Below are 20293 nucleotides of genomic sequence, written 5' to 3'. Positions count from 1 at the left end.
TGCATGCACACGAAAGCTCATACCAAGAACTAACTTAGTTGGTCTTTAAGGTGCTACTGGAAAGAAAAATTTTTTTTTGTTTTGTTATGTTTGTAATTCAGGTAACTCTTGTCTTGTTGTAAGACGTCTTGACTATGGAAAGGCGGCATACAAATTGTTGATGATGATGATGATACTGTTGGACAAAGATTAAGGCCAAAATTTGAATTATCTGCACACACAAAACCCTGCTCCCATCTTCTTACCTCTTTCTCAGTTCCACTCTGATCTGCAACTAGTTGGTCAAACACTGCACCGTAATCCTCGTAAATCTTCTGCATTTCATTGATGTGACTGGCCACCTTTTCCATTGCCTTCAGTGCTTCTGCAATTTGTAAAGGCAAATCCATTATTTGATATACACTGAATGAGCCAGTTGAAACCTTGAGTCACTTAAAACCCAGGAATTCATCATCTTAGGAAGTGCAGAAACAAATGCACTGTTGATGATAACCAAATAAGCAAAACCGCTCCCAGTGTCTTGCCAAAAATTTCTATTAATCATGTGGAAAACCACTTTACACTCTGTAATGTGCAGTGAGGTTCCCTATCGTGTGCTTAGCTCAGTGCTAAATACATGATATAATACAAGCAGCTGGGACAGTTTTTAAGAACAAAAAGATCCTGCCATTGGTCCATCGTAAGTCTAGCATCCTGTTCTCACCATGGCTGGACAGTTGCCTCTGTGAAACCAGCAAGCAGGAATCGAGCCCAAGAACATTCTCTCCTCCTGTTCAACTGGTATTCAGAAGCACAGATAGCAAAGCTTATTTCCTTGGGAAGTACCTGTGAGATGGTAATGCTCCTCACTTTCAGGGTCTGTCAGAGATACCAGCTCCTTCAGGAGCAGTGGGTATTTCAGCACCCTCTGAACTGGCTTGATGAGAAAGGACTCCAATGTTGAAGAATGCTGTTTAGCTGGGTTGCGAGCATCTAGAAAGGCCTTAAAGGCTTTATCTGTTTTGGCTAAACAAAAAACAAAACAAAAACACAGAGCGTATTAGCAGCCCAAAAGCAACAATATGGAGAATCAATTTTCTGCTTTCATTCCAGGACCTAGCAAGCAATAGCCCACACTCCTCTGCCTCCCTCTTGGCAAAGGCCATCAATATTATATATAGCAATAAGCAACAGAGAGATAATCCTTTCCCATATTATGCATCCTTTGTTACTCCACTTTAATCTACAATCACTGCTGTGCAGCTTAGTTTTCCACAGCTATTAAATTGACCACAGGAAATTTACTACTGGGTGGTGGAAGTGGCTGGCAGGGCACAGCTACAATGCTAGCTTCCCAGCAGCAGGAGCAACTTACCGGATGGGGCTAAATGGCAGGGAGATTGGCACAGGGAAGCCAAGCTGGTGCTCCTGCCAGTCTGCCCACAGCACATCCCATCACCTAGTCCTTTGTCCCTCCCAATAAACAGCAGCAAACCCATTGCTGGAAAACTGGGCCAGACACTTCTGTTGGCCAGTATATAAATATAAAATAATAATATTTTTTAAAAAATATATTTTGCTTATTTAAAAGCCTTGTCTCACTATGGGTATGTTTGCATCAGCCTTTTTTTGGGGGGGGGGAATATGTTGCAGAACGTAACATCAATCACTTATTAACTCTTCGCTGTGAGTGGTATCTGATAAAGATTTTACTTCTGGAATGTGCACTAGAAGTGTTCAACTTTACTAAAGATTTACAAACATTCCCAGCAGTCACAAATAATATCGTCCTCCTTTCAGGGGATATGTCACAGATTCTACTTCCATCTAAAATTACTCCCAAGAAGCTGTGGCAGTGCATTTTCTTTCCAGGTGGCAAGCTGCCATATCTACTCAAGGAAAAACACTATTTTAAGCAGCCTCACTGTGTACTTGTGAACACGTTCAAACTCTCTCTATACATACACACACACACACACACACACACACACAATGATCTAAACCTCAAAAAAACTGTCAAAGCCTCACTGTGTACTTGTGAACAAGTTCATACTCTCTCTATATATATATATATTAAAGAAAATGATATAAACTTCCAAACCCACAGTTCATTCCAACTAACTTGCCCTCCCTCTAGGCCCCTGTGCATCCCCAGAGAGTGGGGGCACAGGGAGGAGGAGAGGAGGTTTTGGTGCAGGAGTGGGAATCATTCTACTTGCTCAATTACTTAGTTGCCTACATCCCTTATTCCTCATATTCCTCAGAGGTTACACTAGAATATTATTTCCATAACTAGGTAGAGAAAGAGGGAAAGTACAAATGGAAAATATATGGGATGTTGAGGCAAGCACACCCTATTAAAAGCCCTGCAAAATAGTCCCTACATCATCAGAAGGCAGCCTGAAAAACTAAAACAAAAGCTATTTTCTTTATGCCATCACCATGAAAAACAATGACTTTGGTGCTATGAATCTGTCGCATGGATATATTGCATCAGTAAGACTTTTACCTCTTTCAAGAACTTTCTGGACTTTTATGTGGTTTGCACAGAACCCACTGTACAATTTAAAGTGGTCAGCATAATACAGGAAAGAACCTCCCAAGGAGAACAGCAGTTTCTGAAAGCAACACAATCAGAAGTTAGGAAGAGAAAATTTTTTATTTAGCAGGTACTTTAGTATTATTCTTTAGTTAGAAGATCCATTCCTTAATGCAAAACATTCATGGTCTGCCTTCCATTAGCATTCAGGAAGTGTATAACAGCAGTTAAAATAATGGCATACAATTCAAAGACATTGTGCCTTGAAAATGATGAACGCAGACCTCAGCAACACCTTTTGCAAATGTCTTAACATGAACAGGGATTTAGCTAAGGAAAGCCGGTGCTCTGATTGTCACACTGCAAAAACAAACCAGAAATTCACCCCCAGAGTCATGCCCTCAAATGCAGAAGTGTTAATAGCCCATGGTGTTATGGGCCTAGTTTAATGGCATTCCCAGTTGTGGCCAGACAGGGACCTCCCTGTTGAATTTCCAGCACCTACTGAATATGAATATGTCTCTCTCTACATCTATATCTAACAAAGACAAAATTCAATAAAAACTATGAAATCATAATTTAGTTTAGTATTTTACAGTGTGTGTGTGTGTAAATATAAAAATCCAGCAGGCATTTTAACTAAATTATGATTTCATAGTTTTTACTGAATTTTGTCTTTATTATATTGAATTACTTGTACATAACTTATTATAATCAAGTGGTATAGAAGTTGCTTTGGATATATTTTACCCTGATACCAGATTGGTAGAGCCAATCTTTCTATAGAAAGATTGTTTGTAAAAACATGAGAGAAGTTGCTTTGGATATATTTGACCCTGATACCAGATTGGTAGAGCCAATCTTTCTATAGAAAGATTGTTTGTAAAAACATGAGAGAATATGAGAAAAACCCATAACATGAAAAAAAAAATTGTGAATGTACATAGTTTCCCCTCTATATATTCCTGTTTTGCAAAATATCTTGGGGGAAATGTATAATTAAGAACTGCATTCCTTTCATGGCATAAAGTAAGCAACTGTACAAAAGAAATTATTCCCAGCTTATTCCCAGATTTGCCATATTTTTCACCCCACAGAACCAATCAGAAAACAAGAGCTTCATAACCCTGTTTTTGTTCACCAATGGTGTGACTACTCATGGACATGCACAGCCTGGCCAGCGTGATCCATGCTCTGGGAACATTCCTGGTGCTGCAATGCACATCAAGTGAGGCTGTCTTTGAAGTCTGTTCAGAAAGTGCAGTTGGTTCAGAACACAGTGGCTAGATTATCGACTGCTACTTTGGCGCTGCAGGTGTCATCAAGTTCTAACAATTTCACATATTTGAGAAAATACTTATACCTTTTCTTTTTGCGTCAAAAGGACAACAAAGATGCATAACAACAATAAAAAGCACAAAGACACCATCAATGCTTCATGTTATTTACGTGTATGAAACAAAATGTTTGTGTTGGAGAGAGAACAGGGTGACCGTGACTCTTAAGACAAGAATTTGCTCAGCTTTTGAGTATAGCATTTCCCCCTCCAGAGAGTTATCAAGATAATACAATTATAGGATGGGACTAGGATGGGATCAGGCATGAGTTTGTTGTACCTTGATGCAATGCAGATAAGTTCTGACAGGGAAATCGTGAAAGTGAGTGATTTAACTGGGAAAACATTTCATAAACTTATTTTAATTTTTCCGGATGTATGATAATAAAGACATGCTTCTTAAGACTAAGAAAACTCTTTCCCCTTTCTCTTAACATAAAATTACATGAATTCCTCCTCCCCACAAAGAGTATTCACTACATGTTTGACTGTCTGAAAACAGTTTAGTAGTCAATGCGTTATACAAAAGTAATTCTGAGGAAGAGAGGAAAGCATCCTCATAAAACTACAATTCCCAAGATCTTTGAGAAGAGAACCTACGTCTACAGAATCAATTTTAAACAGTTTGGGTTTGCAATGTGCACATATGCCCTTAAATTCATCCCAGTGTAATATTGGGGGCGGGCGGGTCACCCAGTTTCTCTGGAAACTTGCAAGTTTGCTCGTTCACTCTAAGCCATGGTTTGGCTTAGTGTTATGTGCAAACTGAGCCAGTGACTGAGATAATTCAGTCAATGGCCGTATTCACACGTAACATTAAACCATGGTTTGTGCTCTCCTCTCCTGTCCTGAGCAGCCATGAACACATGTCAAGTTCAGTTTCGTTCTTAAAGAATATTGTTTTACCGTTATGTACGAACCAGGGATGCTGTTTTAAAACAAACTCAAGTCAGTTTCTAAAGTCCATTTCAGTTTTATGAAGCTGGCTTGTTTAACTAGACATTGCTTGTTTTAACCCTAGATTCCTGGTACACATATAGTGCAAAACAGAGAGAGTTTGAAAGAAGTCCTCAACCAAGTGACAAGGGAGCAAGAGAGGGAGCAGGCGAGTCTAACACATTACTCATGCTAACAGAAACTTGTCTATGCAGTGCTAAGCCATGGTTTGGCATTACATGTGAACTCAGCCAAAGTCAAAACAGTGCCCCCTGCAAATAAATACAATTCAGCTGAAGAGATGGAAAGAAAGCAAAGAAAAATGGTTACTAACAAAATGTACAGGTACTTTTATATATGTAATGAGTTTGAGATTTTATATTTACCCGGAACTGAGAAGGTGTTTCAAGTGTGTTGAAGTCAGAGCAGGAGGAAATGCCATCTTCAAGAGTCTCTAAAAATACCTTTTGAAAATCCAGCATCTCTGGCAGACTGCCAAACAAAGACTCCATCTACATGTGGGGAGAAGAATCAAATATGGAGCACGTGAATTGTTTGTACTTTACGGTAATACTATCCAAGAGAAGGCAATCAATCAATATGTTGCTACAGCAAACAAAGAGACACTTAGCATTAATGAATTTGTCTCATAATAGTTTTGGCACTGAACATGGAAAAACAAGTGGTTTCTGAAACAAAGACGTCTTAGAAGCATTGTCGTCAGAAGTGGACTCAAGTTTTATAACTAAGGCATGATTGATGCAGCGGATAGAAAAACACACTTTGTCTTTTCTTTCATGTATGATATGATGGAAATGCTTGCAACACTGCAACAGATTGGAAAGCAGTTAAAACAACAAAAGCAAAATCCTCTCACCTCATCTTGAGTGAGGAAGGTCTCACTTTGAAGAGGTTCCAAGTATAATTGGAAGAGGCAGCTCAGGTCCTATAAAGGCACAAAAATTGCAGAGTTTCAAAAGAAAATAATTCCTTGATAACATTCACCCGGGTATAAAATTAATGAAAAATAGTTTTAACTGACATCCAAAGTCTTATTATTCTAATGCTATTGCTTGAACTCCGTAGCTGTGGCACTCTTACTAGGAATAGCAAAGACAGCTTAGGAACATGATGACATGAAAAAAGAACTGTTTGAACAAAAGAACCTTACTCCCCATCTCCTTCCTCCCTCTCTCCCCACAACCGCATGATTTCTAAACTTTTCCTTGTTTGTTTGTTTGGTAACACAATGCAATCTTTAATAAAAACTTGTTGAAGGAGGAAGAACTGTTTATTTCTAGCTGAATGTGTCACTGGAAGAAGGTCATCACTGAGGATTATGGCACCACCTTGTGGTCAAAAGCAGGAAAGAGAACTGAAGGGAAGCAGGATGCTCCCAGAATCACATTTGTGTCCTCACCAAGCTTGAACATATTTATTGGGAGGGACCTACTTCCGTAACAATAAGGGACTATTAGCTGTCAAAATTAGAAATACCCCGAACAAAGGAAGAAAGGCAGTTAAGTGAATTAGATTCTGGGAGCTGCCTACTTCTCTCAAGTCCTCTTTTTAAGGTCTCTTGCCTGCCTTTAACCACAAGGTGGCGACATGGCCCTCAATGATTGCCTTCTCCAGCAACACAAGACTGTTAGTATATGTAAACATGAAGCCTCTAAAGCAGGGGATTCATCCACCAGACGAACAAAGAACTGTGGTTTATTCTAACTAGTCTATAAACCATAGTTAGAACAGAGCACGGTTAGAGCAGAGCACGGTAAAGACATCGCAGACAGCTGTGATTCGTTTTAAAGAAAAATGAGAAGTTTTCGATCTCATGTGTGCAAAAGGATAGCAGAGAGGAAGGCAGAAGCAGGAGAGTCGAAGACTTGCTCCTGTAACACCAATCCATAGCGGAGCATTACATTCTGAAACTGGCCATAGTGAATAGTTATGATACAAATGCCTGATCTGAAGATCTACAGAGTCATTTGTGCTCTGTAAGGTTTCATTCACACTGCTGAAAGTCACACTGATGAAAGAATAACGAACACTAAAACAACAACAATGCAACAAACTTATGTAGTGTTCAAGCATTAAAATATATAATACAGTATATTCAATATATTATATATTCAAATGTAACTGTCCTATTAGTTAAGTCCATACTATTATCCCATAGTGCAGATGGAGGACTGAGGCTAAGAACAGATAGAAGTCTAAGCTCTTAGCTGCTGTATGACACTCTCTCACACTTGGCCAGACCTTTTTCACAGAGAGCTGACTCAATGGTTCTTGGCGTACTGGGTATTAATTCTCATGCATTTTAACACTGTCAAGAGAATGTCTTCAAAAGCACAAGTTTGGTCGTTCTTTTTAAAGTAAAGCTCAAGATTCTTGAGGGCAACAGAATATATGAACTAATGAAAGCTAAGCTAGAAGATTTAAAACTTCTTCCAATCATCACATTTTAAACTGAATCACTGATGCCACACTTTTGGTGGATTATAGGAAGGAAAAAGTTTTTAAACTGCTATACTTGGAACCTTGTGGTATGGGCAAGGGTCAAAAGTCTACATGGGAAAGCTTTTACACGTGCATCCAACACAGGGTATGCAATGTGGAAAGAACTGCAGTTGCATGAGAAAACTGTGAAAGCATGCATGGGAAAATGTTTGGGAAATCCTGTCCTGTGCCCTCCAAATTTTGAATCTTTTATTCATGGGCAAATATCCATAAAAGATGATGGGATGCCATATAAAAGGCAAACATTGCTGGTTAATATATGGAAAACAGCCGCTAGAACACAGAGGGAAATAAATTATCCCAGCCAAATAAGAACGATGAAGAAAAATGAACATGATAAAATGTTTGTATTACCTTTACATAAGATTTTTCTGTGTCCATAAGCTCTTGGATGACCTTCCTAAGTCTGTCTGCGTCAGTGAGTTGCCGTGCCAGGGGCTTCAGAGGCGGAATGTTCTTTATTCCTTCCATACTGTTTACCTGAGATTCATGGAAATGTGGACACAAAGCTGAAATCTGCTCGGCGCTCTGTTGGTTGAAAAACACAGAGACAGACTAGTTATCATACTTTGCTTCCCACTGCACATTTGACATTGACCTATGTACCATTGCATGTATAGCAGGCAAATACATGGTTAAGGAGTTCAGTTTCTAACAGTGCAGTCCAAAAGTCTCTAACCAGTGCAATCCCATCCATGTCTACCCAGAAGAAAATCCTACTGAGTTCAACTGGACTTGGTCCCAGGAACATGGGTATAGGATTGCAGCCTATATGTTCAATTCTATGGCCCTGCAGATGTTGTTGGACTACAACTTCCATCATCCGTGCCCACTGGCTATGCTGGTAGGGGCAGACTCCCCCCTCCCACTCCATTTGGTGAATGAATTATTTAAGATGCAAAGACATAATACAGGTTCTTGCTTGATCTAAAATATCCATGGAAGATAGTGTATAATGCACTAATGTGAGAATACCTAAATAGTAAGCTAAAACATGTTCATTTTTCAGCTTTCCAACCAACTTCTTGGTTTCTGATTTTCCTGTTACAACCTATTTATTCAAACATCAGAAAAATACACAACACAATGCCACTTTTTTAGATCAGCCCTTGAATGACAACGATAAGAAAACCACATGACGCTAGAGCTCCAAGAGGAAAGGATAAACAACAACAACAACCAGTTATGTTAAATAGGACCACACATTTCATGTAATATGCTGTTTGACCTTAAGCTGGAGAACAAGATGGGGTGGGGGGAATGGACACTGATGTCCACTCCAACTTAGCAGTTCTATGATTTTCAGTTACCGTATGGCATTTCTAGCTGAATTGCTGTCCTATGATAACTTACTTTTTCAACCACACATTTTTTCCAATCTTTCTTGTGTTTATCAGCCATCCCTGGACCCGCTGCCCTGCACTTTCTTATTTAATGCCACTCTCCCTTTTTCTCCTCATATTTCCTACCCTGCAGATTTGAGGTCTGTGTGCAAGGGCTTCCTTTATCTCTTGCACACAGAACAATGATTGTAGGTGCTTCAAAAAGATGACATCCATTGTCAGCGATGCTGCAGATCAGACATGCTAGTCATGCAGCCTATTGTTCCCATTTCTTGAAGTATATTATTTTTACAATCTGAGTAGTATTGGTCACGGGGAAAGTGACAAGAAACATTGTTGTGTATTTTTGAAAACTTGCAGAATGTGGGAAGGGGTTAGAAATGGTCAGTATTCCAGACTCTGGCATTTTTATAACAAATGACTGCACCCACAAACAATGTCAGCATCAATTCTCAATTTGTTATCTAAAGATGTTAAATTGTTGTTATAAAGAACAAATTGTTATCACGCTCACAGATACACCAGAACAGATAGATGTTGATAATGACAGGAAGTGCTGTTTTCTAGTTTAGTGCTATATCTGTGCCAGATTCATCCGTCCAAAGCATTTTCCAGGAATGTGAGTGACTTCAAGCTGTGTCAGGATTCAACACACTTGTCACATTTCATTTTGTGTTCTTCCTCACTGTCCCAGTATTTCATGTAGTTTAATCTTCCAGAACTGTAGACTTTAAAGTTTTCTCTAAAACGAATTTGTGCAGTTGCACCTACGCCTCCCCCTCAATAAATTAGAAGCAATGCACCAAAAGGTATACACCAAAAATTATTTAGAAAATGATGCGTTTAGTTTTTGCTTACAAAGTATTCAACAGATAAAATGGACACGGTGAGGAAGCTTCAGACTTTGGCTTCTCGTCACTCCTACCACTATTTTAGATTATGGATAATCATTCATCCTCTAATAATGGCATCAGAAACAAATGAACAATCTGACACAGAAGTAGACAGCCAAGCTACTAAATACAGCTATAGCTCAGACCATTCAGGCTACTATGTTATTATAACAAACCCCTCAAGTGTCCCGATTTAATCCAGACATCCCAAATTTACAGAAGATGCCCTGGAGGAGGATGAGCAGGCAGGTGAGGAAGGGGGCGGTCACTGTCAGTGGCAGGGAGAGGGTGTGGGATGGGGTGGAGGGTGCCCTGAATTGCCCTCCCAAAATGTTGGAGGGTATGTTATAACCTTCAAACACTTAAATATTGTCAGTAATAGCTATGTAGGTTGTCAGGGGTGGGAGAGAGAATAGAACACAAGAAAGATAAATGATCTCTAGTTTAAGAAAATGCAACACAGAAATCTAATCAAAATATCTTGAGAGTTGGATTCCTTTGTGATGAAAAAATTCAATATAAAAATAGTTTCATTAAGCAGCCCAGTGTCTTGCTATTCTCCACCCACAGCAAGAAAAAAAATATGCCTGATCAATACTTCAAGCACAGTATCTTTTGCTCATGAATAAACTTTTGCAGGATTAGATAACCACAAACTGAGTAAGGCAAGACACTGTTACAAGGCAAACTGTTACAAGGCAATCCACCAGCTGTTTAAGGTGATGTATACAAGGAGGCTCAGGTTCAATGGAAGCCTCTGAATCAGTATTAGTTTGAAGCCTAATTCTAAAGCTTATTGGTTTAATGTTGTGTTTTAATGAATTAGAAAGAATGTAAGTGGTTTCCTCTATGCAATTTCAACAGTATACAATGGAAAAGTTACTTCAGGATTCAATCTTATCACAGATGTTTAAAACATGGCTTAGACATAAGGTGTCCCTGCACTCAAGAGTTCTCTGTCATCTTCTGTTGTTCCCACTCTAAAATCCAGAAAGTGTTAATTAAGAAGTAAGTTGCAGACTACTGCAACAACAGTCAAGGTCTGCAGTATTTAACTCATTGTCCTTTGTACTTAAGTACATTCATTTTAGTTTTCAGATGTGTACTTTTTGGGGGGGGGGAGTGTCCAAAACTCCACAATCCAGAGAAGGATATCCATGTATGGAAGGTTCACGTCTGTGCTCCTATCAGGAATGAAAGTGCAAATTGTATGTACACCTGCGTAATGGATCCCATCTACCCCAGTGCTTTACTTTAAATCTATATCTATACATGAATATGAATGAGAAATCAAGAATGTTATGCAATTTACATAGATGGTTTCTGCATGTAGGCTTGCATTTCCCATTTCTGCATACAAGTCTCCTTCACCAGTATCAGTGCTGTAAATCACTGAGGTTGGAAACTTAAGGGACAGGGCAGCGCTGCAGCCAACCCCCCCCCCCAAAAAAGAATCATACTGACATAAATGTTATCTGAAAAAGAAACTCCTCTACTGCCAAAGTAGGAGGATTTCGCTAGTTGCAGATTGTATCACTAGCACAGTTATACCAGAGATGCACTTCCTTGTTCTTTTAAATGCCTTCTCAGATAGTTTATAGCTGCAAGATGTAAAAGGGAGACAATTTTGCAAAGAATTCTGAAACAGTTGTTGAAGTTTGATTCAACATGGTATTGTGAGTGGTATTGTTTTGGACACCAATCACAAACACAATCCATTATTTTATTTTTTTAACACACACACACACACACACACACACACACGCAGCAAGTTTAGTTTACCCTTACTCAAGATCAATTCTGTTAATTACTGCCATGCTCACTTACGGATATTATTATATTAACAACTGTGCATGCATTAAATGGAAGGACAGTCCATAGGTTTTATATACAATTCCTGCTTCTTTCAAATTTTGCGTTTCAAGTTTGCTCAAGCAGTTTAAAGAATGAAACACTTACCCTTGAAACTATCCTCTGCAGGGATCCGTAAGCTGCTGATGTTTGCTGCTTTGCTTTCCTTCCTAAAGCTAAGCCCTTAACTCTGGTTTTACTGTGTTTGAAGGCAGGCATTGTGTAACTTGCCTCAATGAATTTTTCTCCCTAAAAAAGCAAATATTTCAAAAAGGGAAGGTGGCGAGGCCCTTTATTAAATCACTCTGGCACATTATTTTGAGGCGCACTTTGGCAATAGGGAAAAAAACACCACCCAGCAGTTACCTTGTGCACTGACGTACGATAACCTGATATGCTGCTGTTCTGCATTTAGTTGAACTAAACAAAATAGAGGGAAAAGCACACTACTCACGTCTATAAAATATCTCTTACAAAACTATTGCAATTCCTGCAAGGGGTGGAAGAATACCTTCAAGATTCAACTGAACACCACAGCATTTCTCTGCTTAAAGAAACCCAAAAATTTGTGGATCAAATCCCATTTAGAGGGTTCTGGCTAACAAACCCTATGAAATTTAACATGTAACCCAAAACATCGGGTACTATTAGAAATCTGCTGGATAGAGAGAGAATAGAGAGGCTGGATGGCTCTGAAGGTCAGAGTGAGTTTTCAGTGACACTGCTGCTCTGTCAAGTATTTCAGACACTGAATGCCGTGGCTTCAAAAACAGCAACACAGCACTGGAAAGTTAGAATGCCAAAAATTGTACACAGTTCAGTGGTGTTTTTGTTTATATAATTTTTCTTGTCCTTTATTTGAACTCCCCAGTTGTAATTGCTTCAATACAAAAATCTAAGCTGTGCTGATTAATAAATTCATGCTTGAAAAGACATTTAATTTCCTATACTTCACTGTAGCTTAATTAATGGCCACTGCTTTAAATGTACATTTGTGATATTTTAATACTATTATTTTTAATGTTTACTTTGCAACCTCACTTGGAGACCTAATGCTTTTTTAAAAAAAGGATTTCAATTAAACAAACACACATGGGATTGTTTCCAGAGCATTTTGAGAAAATTTGAAAACATGCTTCTGGAGACATTGTTTATTTATTCTTTCATCCATCATTCATTCTTCCCATTTCTATCCTGCCCTTCATCAATTCGCAATCCAAGGGCAGGTTATGCTATGTGATGTGATGCATGGTGATAGCTGAAGCCTGCATTTCTTGGAGCTAGTTAAGAAGAAACCTACAGAAAATGTTTCTGCATACAGTACTGCTGTAGAAAAAGTACTGCTTTAGAATAAATGTTCAAGAAATCCTAGTTTTCTGCCCCTTAAGTAATATACTCTATTAATGAATCACTCCCATAAAAAGTTCTGAAATAATTTATCAGTATAGACATTAAAGCAATTTAACAATAAATGTGTAAGTAAATAAAATTTCTATCCCAGTACAGATAAAAACAGGTATATAGATCTCCAATAAAAAGTCTTGTTTAAAAAAGAAGGTCTTCAATAGGTGCCGTGAAGACAATAAAGACTGTGTCTAATGGGAGGAAGTCCAAAGTTACTGGCTGATGTACAATAAGGGTGGAGAACTTTTGTACTGATTGACACCAACCAAGATCACATTTCAGAAAAGTGTGTGGTGCTAGAACAAGTTGGTACAACAAGAACAGGCCATACTCACATTACTTAGAATCACAGAATCATAGAGTTGGAAGAGACCACAAGGGCCATCGAGTCCAACCCCCTGCCAAGCAGGAGACACCATCAGAGCACTCCTGACATATGATTGTCAAGCCTCTGCTTAAAGACCTCCAAAGAAGGAGACTTGGGCACTATTACTTCCCTTGATCTAGATGCTATACTCCTATTGATGCAGCCCAGAATTGCATTGGCTTTTTTAGCTGCCGCGTCACACTGTTGGCTCATGTCAAGTTTGTGGTCAACCAAGACTCCTAGATCCTTTTCACATGTACTGCTCTCAAGCCAGGTGTCACCCATCTTGTATTTGTGCCTCTCATTTTTTTGCCCAAGTGCAATACTTTACATTTCTCCCTGTTAAAATTCATCTTGTTTGTTTTGGCCCAGTTCTCTAATCTGTCAAGGTCGTTTTGAAGTGTGATCCTGTCCTCTGGGGTGTTAGCCACCCCTCCCAGTTTGGTGTCATCTGCAAATTTGATCAGGATGCCCTTGAGTCCATCATCCAAGTCGTTGATAAAGATGTTGAATAAGACCGGGCCCAAGACAGAACCCTGTGGCACCCCACTAGTCACTCTTCTCCAGGATGAAGAGGAACCATTGATGAGCACCCTTTGGGTTCGGTCAGTCAGCCAGTTACAAATCAACTGAGTTGCATAGTCAAGACCGCATTTTACCAGCTTCTTTACAAGAATATCATGGGGCACCTTGTCAAATGCCTTGCTGAAATCAAGGTAGGCTACATCCACTGCGTTCCCTTCATCTACCAGGCTTGTAATTCTGTCAAAAAACGAGATCAGGTTCGTCTGACATGACTTATTTTTCAGAAATCCATGCTGACTATTGGTTATCACAGCATTCCTTTCTAGGTGCTCACAGACCGTTTGCTTAATGATCTGCTCCAGAATCTTCCCTGGTATTGATGTCAGACTGACTGGGCGGAAATTATTTGGGTCCTCTCTTTTCCCCTTTTTGAAAATAGGGACAACATTTGCCCTCCTCCAGTCTGCCGGGACTTCGCCTGTTCTCCAGGAATTCTCAAAGATGACTGCCAGTGGTTCTGAAATCACATCTGCCAGTTCTTTTAATACTCTTGGATGCAGTTCATCTGGCCCTGGAGACTTGAATACATCTAGACTAGCCAAGTGTTCTTGTACTATCTCCTTAGTTATTCTGGGCTGTGTTTGCTCTGCTGAATCATTTGCTCCAAATTCTTCAGGTTGGGCATTGTTTTCTTTATCGGAGAAGACTGAGGCAAAGAAGGCATTGAGGAGTTCAGCCCTTTCTGTGTCCCCTGTTTGCATTTCACCATCTTCTCCTCTGAGTGACCCCACTGTTTCTTTGTTCTTCCTTTTGCTACGAACATACCCATAAAAGCCTTTTTTGTTGCTTTTAACCTCTCTAGCAAGCCTGAGTTCATTCTGTGCTTTAGCTTTTCTGACTTTGTGTCTACACGTGCTGGCTATTTGTTTGAATTCCTCTTTGGTGGTTTCCCCCCTTTTCCATTTTTTGTACACATCCTTTTTTAATCTTAACTCAGTTAAAAGTTCTTTAGATAGCCACCCTGGCTTCTTTAGGCACCTTCCATGTTTCCGTCTCATTGGTATTGCCTGAAGTTGCAATACAACTTCTACTCACAAAGTATGGAAATCTGTCCTATACACACCCTTTCCCTCTCTTATTCAAAGCCAAGAAGAGTGGCAAGAGCTAGGATATCTGGTTAGATGGGGTTCTCAACCACAAAACACGAGGGCTAGCACATCTCTATATGGCAATCTAGCTTCCACACTCCATGTGTGGCCTTCTGAGCAAGTACACCTGCATGCCTGTATGTATACTTCCCAGTGTCTCTTGGTTCTGCAGCCAAAGATGAGATGGGAAGAGCAGCTGGAAAGGACACGGATCCCAACAATGGGAAACATGTGTTCCTTCAGATATTGTGGGACCCAGTTCCCACAATCCCCAGCTACCATGGCTTGTTGACAGAGATGATGGGAGATGTGGTCCAACTGAACTACATGGAAAGTGCTTACGCCCAGATGAAACGGCATCATGATCTGCATTTTCCAAAGGTCCCTTATTCTGGTTCTACAGCAAGAATATTAAGACAGCGATTATGGCTCACAGTTGGGTCTCCAATACTCATGCAGAGCTTCAGACATGCAGCAGCTATTTTCCATTTCTGAGCCAAGTAATATCTGCATGCACAATAGGTTAGTTGCATGTGTGCAATGAAACGCTGTCATTCATAAAGAAGCCATTTGATCATGGTGAACTTCTTAGTATGCTTAGCTTGAATGTATTTTTTGCATGTATAAAGTGGCTTTCATAAGCAAGCAGGCAGGCAGGCAATCAGCAGCACTGAGTACCGACTATCATCTAAGGATGTCAATCTTTTAGAAATATTTGCACAATTCTGCTGTTAACTTCTGACATGCTACAGTATAAATATACTAATGGTTAGGATGGGTATGCTAAGACTGTATGCATATGCATCAGTTATTTTATTTACTTACTTACTAGTAAAATGCCAGGTATGACAGGCAGGGTAGGATGGGTGAGGAGAGGACACGGTTAGCAAAGAGTCTGGGGCTTGTAGTATTCTATGAACACACATACATATATATTCATCCACCTTAGTGAAGGCCAACACTTCACTTGACCCAATGGGAACGGAATGGCAGACACTCACTGATAGAGAAAAAGTAAAGGTGTACAATGGGGGCATCCACACTCCCGAAACAGGGTAGTGACTGATTTAGCTCACTGCCACTAGACTCTGCTTTCATTTGAAGACTTTTTTACAACTGTGTAAATCCAACATAGAAAGAACCTGGGAAGTAACACAAGTGCCAAAAGGTCCCCCCACCCCCAGTCCTACAGACTGCAGCTCTTTTATTTGTCTCATAAAACTGAATAGAAAGCCTCGAAAACTGAGCCAATTCCAATCTCTGTAGTCTTGCCCTGTCTCCTATCTTAATGTCTTAGTCATGTGTTTCACAATTATTCTCTTTCTTCCTCATTGAAATTCTGTGAGATAGGTCACTATTATTCTTTTTTTGCAGAATGGGAATTAAGGCTGAAAGATGGCAATTTGCCTGAAACTACCTAATGTAGCTGTGGCTGATCTCCAGAAAGAGAATATACTTGATGTTGAATTGAAGTGATATAGAATAATGCCATTTCTGAAAAATAAATGCAATTCATCGTTATTTTTTAAAGGACGTCTAATAACTGGCTGCTTGTATAACTGGAACCCAAAATAGAAGTGATGACATATGATGCCATGGTAGTCATGACACCACTGCTCCCTAGCCTTATCAGAAAGATGCAGTTGTCAGAATGGCTTTGCACAATGTCATTGTAGATCTGAGGGTATGTGTGAGATGAATCTGGCCAAGTCCTTACAGATTCACTTTCCATTCTGTACATTGTTCTTTTTAGTGTGAATGAAGGCCATTGTCTAGGTCTGAAATTTGTGTTGAGTGCAATTGGGAAGAATAAAGATTTAAGCCATGAGTAGTCAATGTGGTACCCTCCAGATGTTGCTGGATGACTTCTCCCATAATTTTGGACCACTGGCCACACTAGCTGGGGCTGATGAGAGCTGGAGTCCAACAACATCTGGAGGACACCATATTAGCTAAACCCAATTTAAAGGGAAGGAGAAAGATTAGAACCCATGTAATTTGATAACATGAGTATTCCTTTCCTTTTGCTATTCAATAATGCAATTAGTTCAAACTTTCGCTCTTGAAACTGAACAAAGAATGAAGTGCAAATGCTGGTTGACAGATCACATCCAGCTCTTAATAACTGCAACATCGAGTGATGAATAGCATGTGTGAATGTGCCATTGAGTCCAGAAAGGTTTTCACAATGGTTAGCTGAAGCATGCTGCAAGTCATCAAATGCAAAGTAATCAAGGAATGTATATGTTATGTACTGAAGTTCTCACCCTGGGCCAGCAGGGGGATACTGTTATGCAAATGAAGGATCGAAAGTGACGTTCAGTGATTGGATAGTTTTAGAAAGTTGTTACAGTAACAAGGTACTGGGGCTCTATATAAGCAGGCTGACTGAGCCCTTCAGTTCAGTTCTGTTCTGGCATCTGAATAAAGAAGAGCTGTTTGAAGAATTGCTGTGTCATCTGATATGTTCACCCACAACCTAACAGTATATACATATGAGAACCAGCCCAAAGACACCCCAGTAAGAAAAGGCCATTCTCTTAATTAGTTGGTGTCTAAATACAATACAGTATGTGGATGAACCTCATCTTCAGCAATCCTTCACTAAGTGAAAGCCACTTTTTCCATTTGGTGCATTTGGGGGGAAATACAGCAATGTGTGATATGCAACTCTTCCAACAGAGTAATCTTGAAAAACACTCCCACACTTTCTTACGCCATGACTGGAAAAGGCTGCATAGTTCTAGAGTCAACAGTATCTTCACTCCTGCTCAAAGTATACAGCAAATGCTTCAGTTCCGTGTTGGAGGCGGAACAGATTTAGCAGCTTCATGAATTAAAAGCTAACACATGGCAGCTGGCACAAGCTCTTAATTAACAAATTGCAACCATTTTTGTATCAAATAGTTCAATAATCTCTTCATCTTGCAACTTGAAAAATACAAGTAAATTGGAAAACAAGAGGCCATTCAAATTGCTTTGTAAATGTAAGAGAAACTCTGCTGGACTAGATAAAAGGTCCTGCCTTCTATTTCCACACTAGCCTAACATATGCTTCCAGGAGGCAACCATGGCATGAAGATTTCCTTCACTGCCGGGGCTATGAGGAGTTTGGAAGGAGTTCATTATGTCCGAACTCCAACAAACTGTGGCCAGTTTTAACCATTCTTCGTTAAAACAGGCTCACCTCAAACCATAAGTAAGATTAACCACAGTTTAAAGTTTAGGTGACACACTACACTCTGCCAATGTATTATAAAATTCACTTTGAAGGTTTTTCTTCTAGGAAAACCACAAAATATCCTAGATTGTAATACATGAAATATTTATTTTCAACCCCAAACTGAATTTTCCCAAATAGCTGACACTATTGAATCTATATACTACCTAGTGGGTGGGTGTATTTGGCTAAAATATTTGACATTTGAAAGTTAGTGGCGTGGTGTGAAGATGTTTAAATGCAAATTTTATTTTATTTTAAATGTTTGATGAATTCCCACATTAACAGCATTCCACTTTACTCTAATTACACAGAGTGACAGAGCCTTGTTCCATAGCCATTTCCTAAGGATCAGAGTCTGAAACTATGGTAACCACTGAGAATTCATTCTCGGTATCACTCATATCTTTTAAGAATTCTTTGACTTTGCTATTCATAAGCCATTTAACATAAAGACACCACAATTTTGGTTTGAAACATTAAATGTGTTCCATTGACATAGTAAAAAGAACTTATTATGGAATAGTAAAAGTATAACAATGGTGATTCAGGATCACAGGAATGGAGCCCCCTATCAGTGGCTGATAAGGAGCTTTCATTAAAGTTTAACTGTTTTGAGTAATAATCAAGGATTCTTTTATTTGCTATCTGTTCCATACTTGCTCATATAAATTTTTAGAAGTCAACAATTACATGAGTTCAAGGGCAAAACTTCCTATTACAGCAAGTACTTGGCTTATGAGCTGCCTCTTCTCCTCAGTGCCACACTTGTCATGGGATCTCCCACCATCCCTCTCTCATTGCTTGGAATGCACCTGCTCATCAAAGGGTTTTTATTACGTATTTTGGTTTTTTTTTTACCTTGTATTTTTATGTTGAAAACCACCCTGAGATCTACAGATGAAGGGTGCTATACAAATTTAATAAATAAATAGGGGGTTCACATGAATCCCCTCACATGTTGCCAACATCCGTATGTTCAGCACCCATGTGAAGCAACCTTAAATCTATACAGATGCATTTTTACCTTTCATGGAGGAGGTGTATATGCATCTTGCCATTTCACATGGCCCACATGCAGCTGGAAGGGACGTGGGTGTTGCACAAAGTGGCAGTGTTGGATAGCGCTAGCTGGCACAATCATGCAAGCCCTTAAGATATACTTTTAATGTATTGGGGAGTTGTATAAACCTACAATAAAATAATTCTAAAAGGTTGGTGTTGCAGGAATCCCTTTGCAAAAGCCATTCTGATTCATCCAGCTCTCCTGCCCGCCCGCCCATTTTTTATTTTTTTTTACCAATTCCAGCTCTAATGTCACTTTCTACCAATTCACCTAAGAGAGCTATCCCTCTAATCCTCTGTTATGTAGTCTGATTTTAGTAAGTTGCACATTTTTGTAAGTAGTCCAGCAATTTCAGATGAGTATTTTAAGAATGTCATCCACCCCTAGAGATGTATTAAGTTGATGAGTGGCAAAGGGGTGACTTTATGCTCCCTACCTAGTTGATCTGCATGAATAGGGTGAGCAGGGGGCTATCGGGGATGTGTGTGCGCATGCCTTGTATTTTTGTATGTCATGTGTGCACATGTGGTGCGTCCAATGCAACCAGTGTGTGTGGCGAGTGTAATGGTGGAAGCATGCATTGGCCTCAACATTCCTGGCCACATGCTAGCACACAGCCCTTTGAGGATTGGCCAAGGGTGAATGGCACCTTTGTGCTAAAAAAGTTAGCCAACCCTGTTCTATCAGAATCATTTCAGTCTGCAATCCTATGAACTCATGGGGACTTACCAGTACTTCCAAGTAAGCATGCATAGGACTGGGCTGCAAAACACTTAAGACTGTATCTAATGAAATTAATACGTATGACTAACTTAGGCTCATTAACTTCAATGAGTCTACTCTGGGTAAAACTTAGTTTGATTTAATCCTTAACTTCTAACCAATATACATAACAAAGAAAAAGAAGCATCTAAACTACTATCTTGTCAGGCAACATGTAGAACATGGCATTTTAGTATATAGATAATTCATTGAGCTTGATTACTGTCAGTATACATCAGCCTTTACGTAAAAGCAAAGAGCACACAGACCCACAGATATGATTCAACAAAACACAAATAATTCACTCAGCAATTATACTGCATCCTCAGGTATTTTAATGTCCCCTGTTATAGTTTCAAGGCAACAGGTATAGAGTGTATGTGTCATTACCACAAAACCAT

The 20293-nt window shown here is 39.5% G+C and overlaps 1 protein-coding gene across 3 annotated transcripts in view; it reads right to left on the bottom strand.

Moving 5' to 3' along the window:
• The window catches only part of TIAM2 (TIAM Rac1 associated GEF 2), a 122552-nt gene that overhangs the window by 7329 nt on the left and 94930 nt on the right, over positions 1-20293 (bottom strand). For all 3 annotated transcript variants that reach the window (XM_083607927.1, XM_083607925.1, XM_083607926.1), the window contains 6 exons: positions 7668-7841; positions 5668-5736; positions 5177-5302; positions 2489-2597; positions 826-1005; positions 246-364 (listed from right to left, as the gene is read on the bottom strand). In XM_083607927.1, coding sequence (XP_083464053.1) covers positions 246-364; positions 826-1005; positions 2489-2597; positions 5177-5302; positions 5668-5736; positions 7668-7841 — 777 coding nt within the window. The remainder of the gene's footprint in view (positions 1-245; positions 365-825; positions 1006-2488; positions 2598-5176; positions 5303-5667; positions 5737-7667; positions 7842-20293) is intronic.

Source organism: Podarcis filfolensis (assembly GCF_964270895.1).
Source record: "Podarcis filfolensis genome assembly, chromosome: 3".
Taxonomy (NCBI): Eukaryota; Metazoa; Chordata; class Lepidosauria; order Squamata; family Lacertidae; genus Podarcis; species Podarcis filfolensis.
This window is presented reverse-complemented; position numbering and strand designations above follow the sequence as displayed.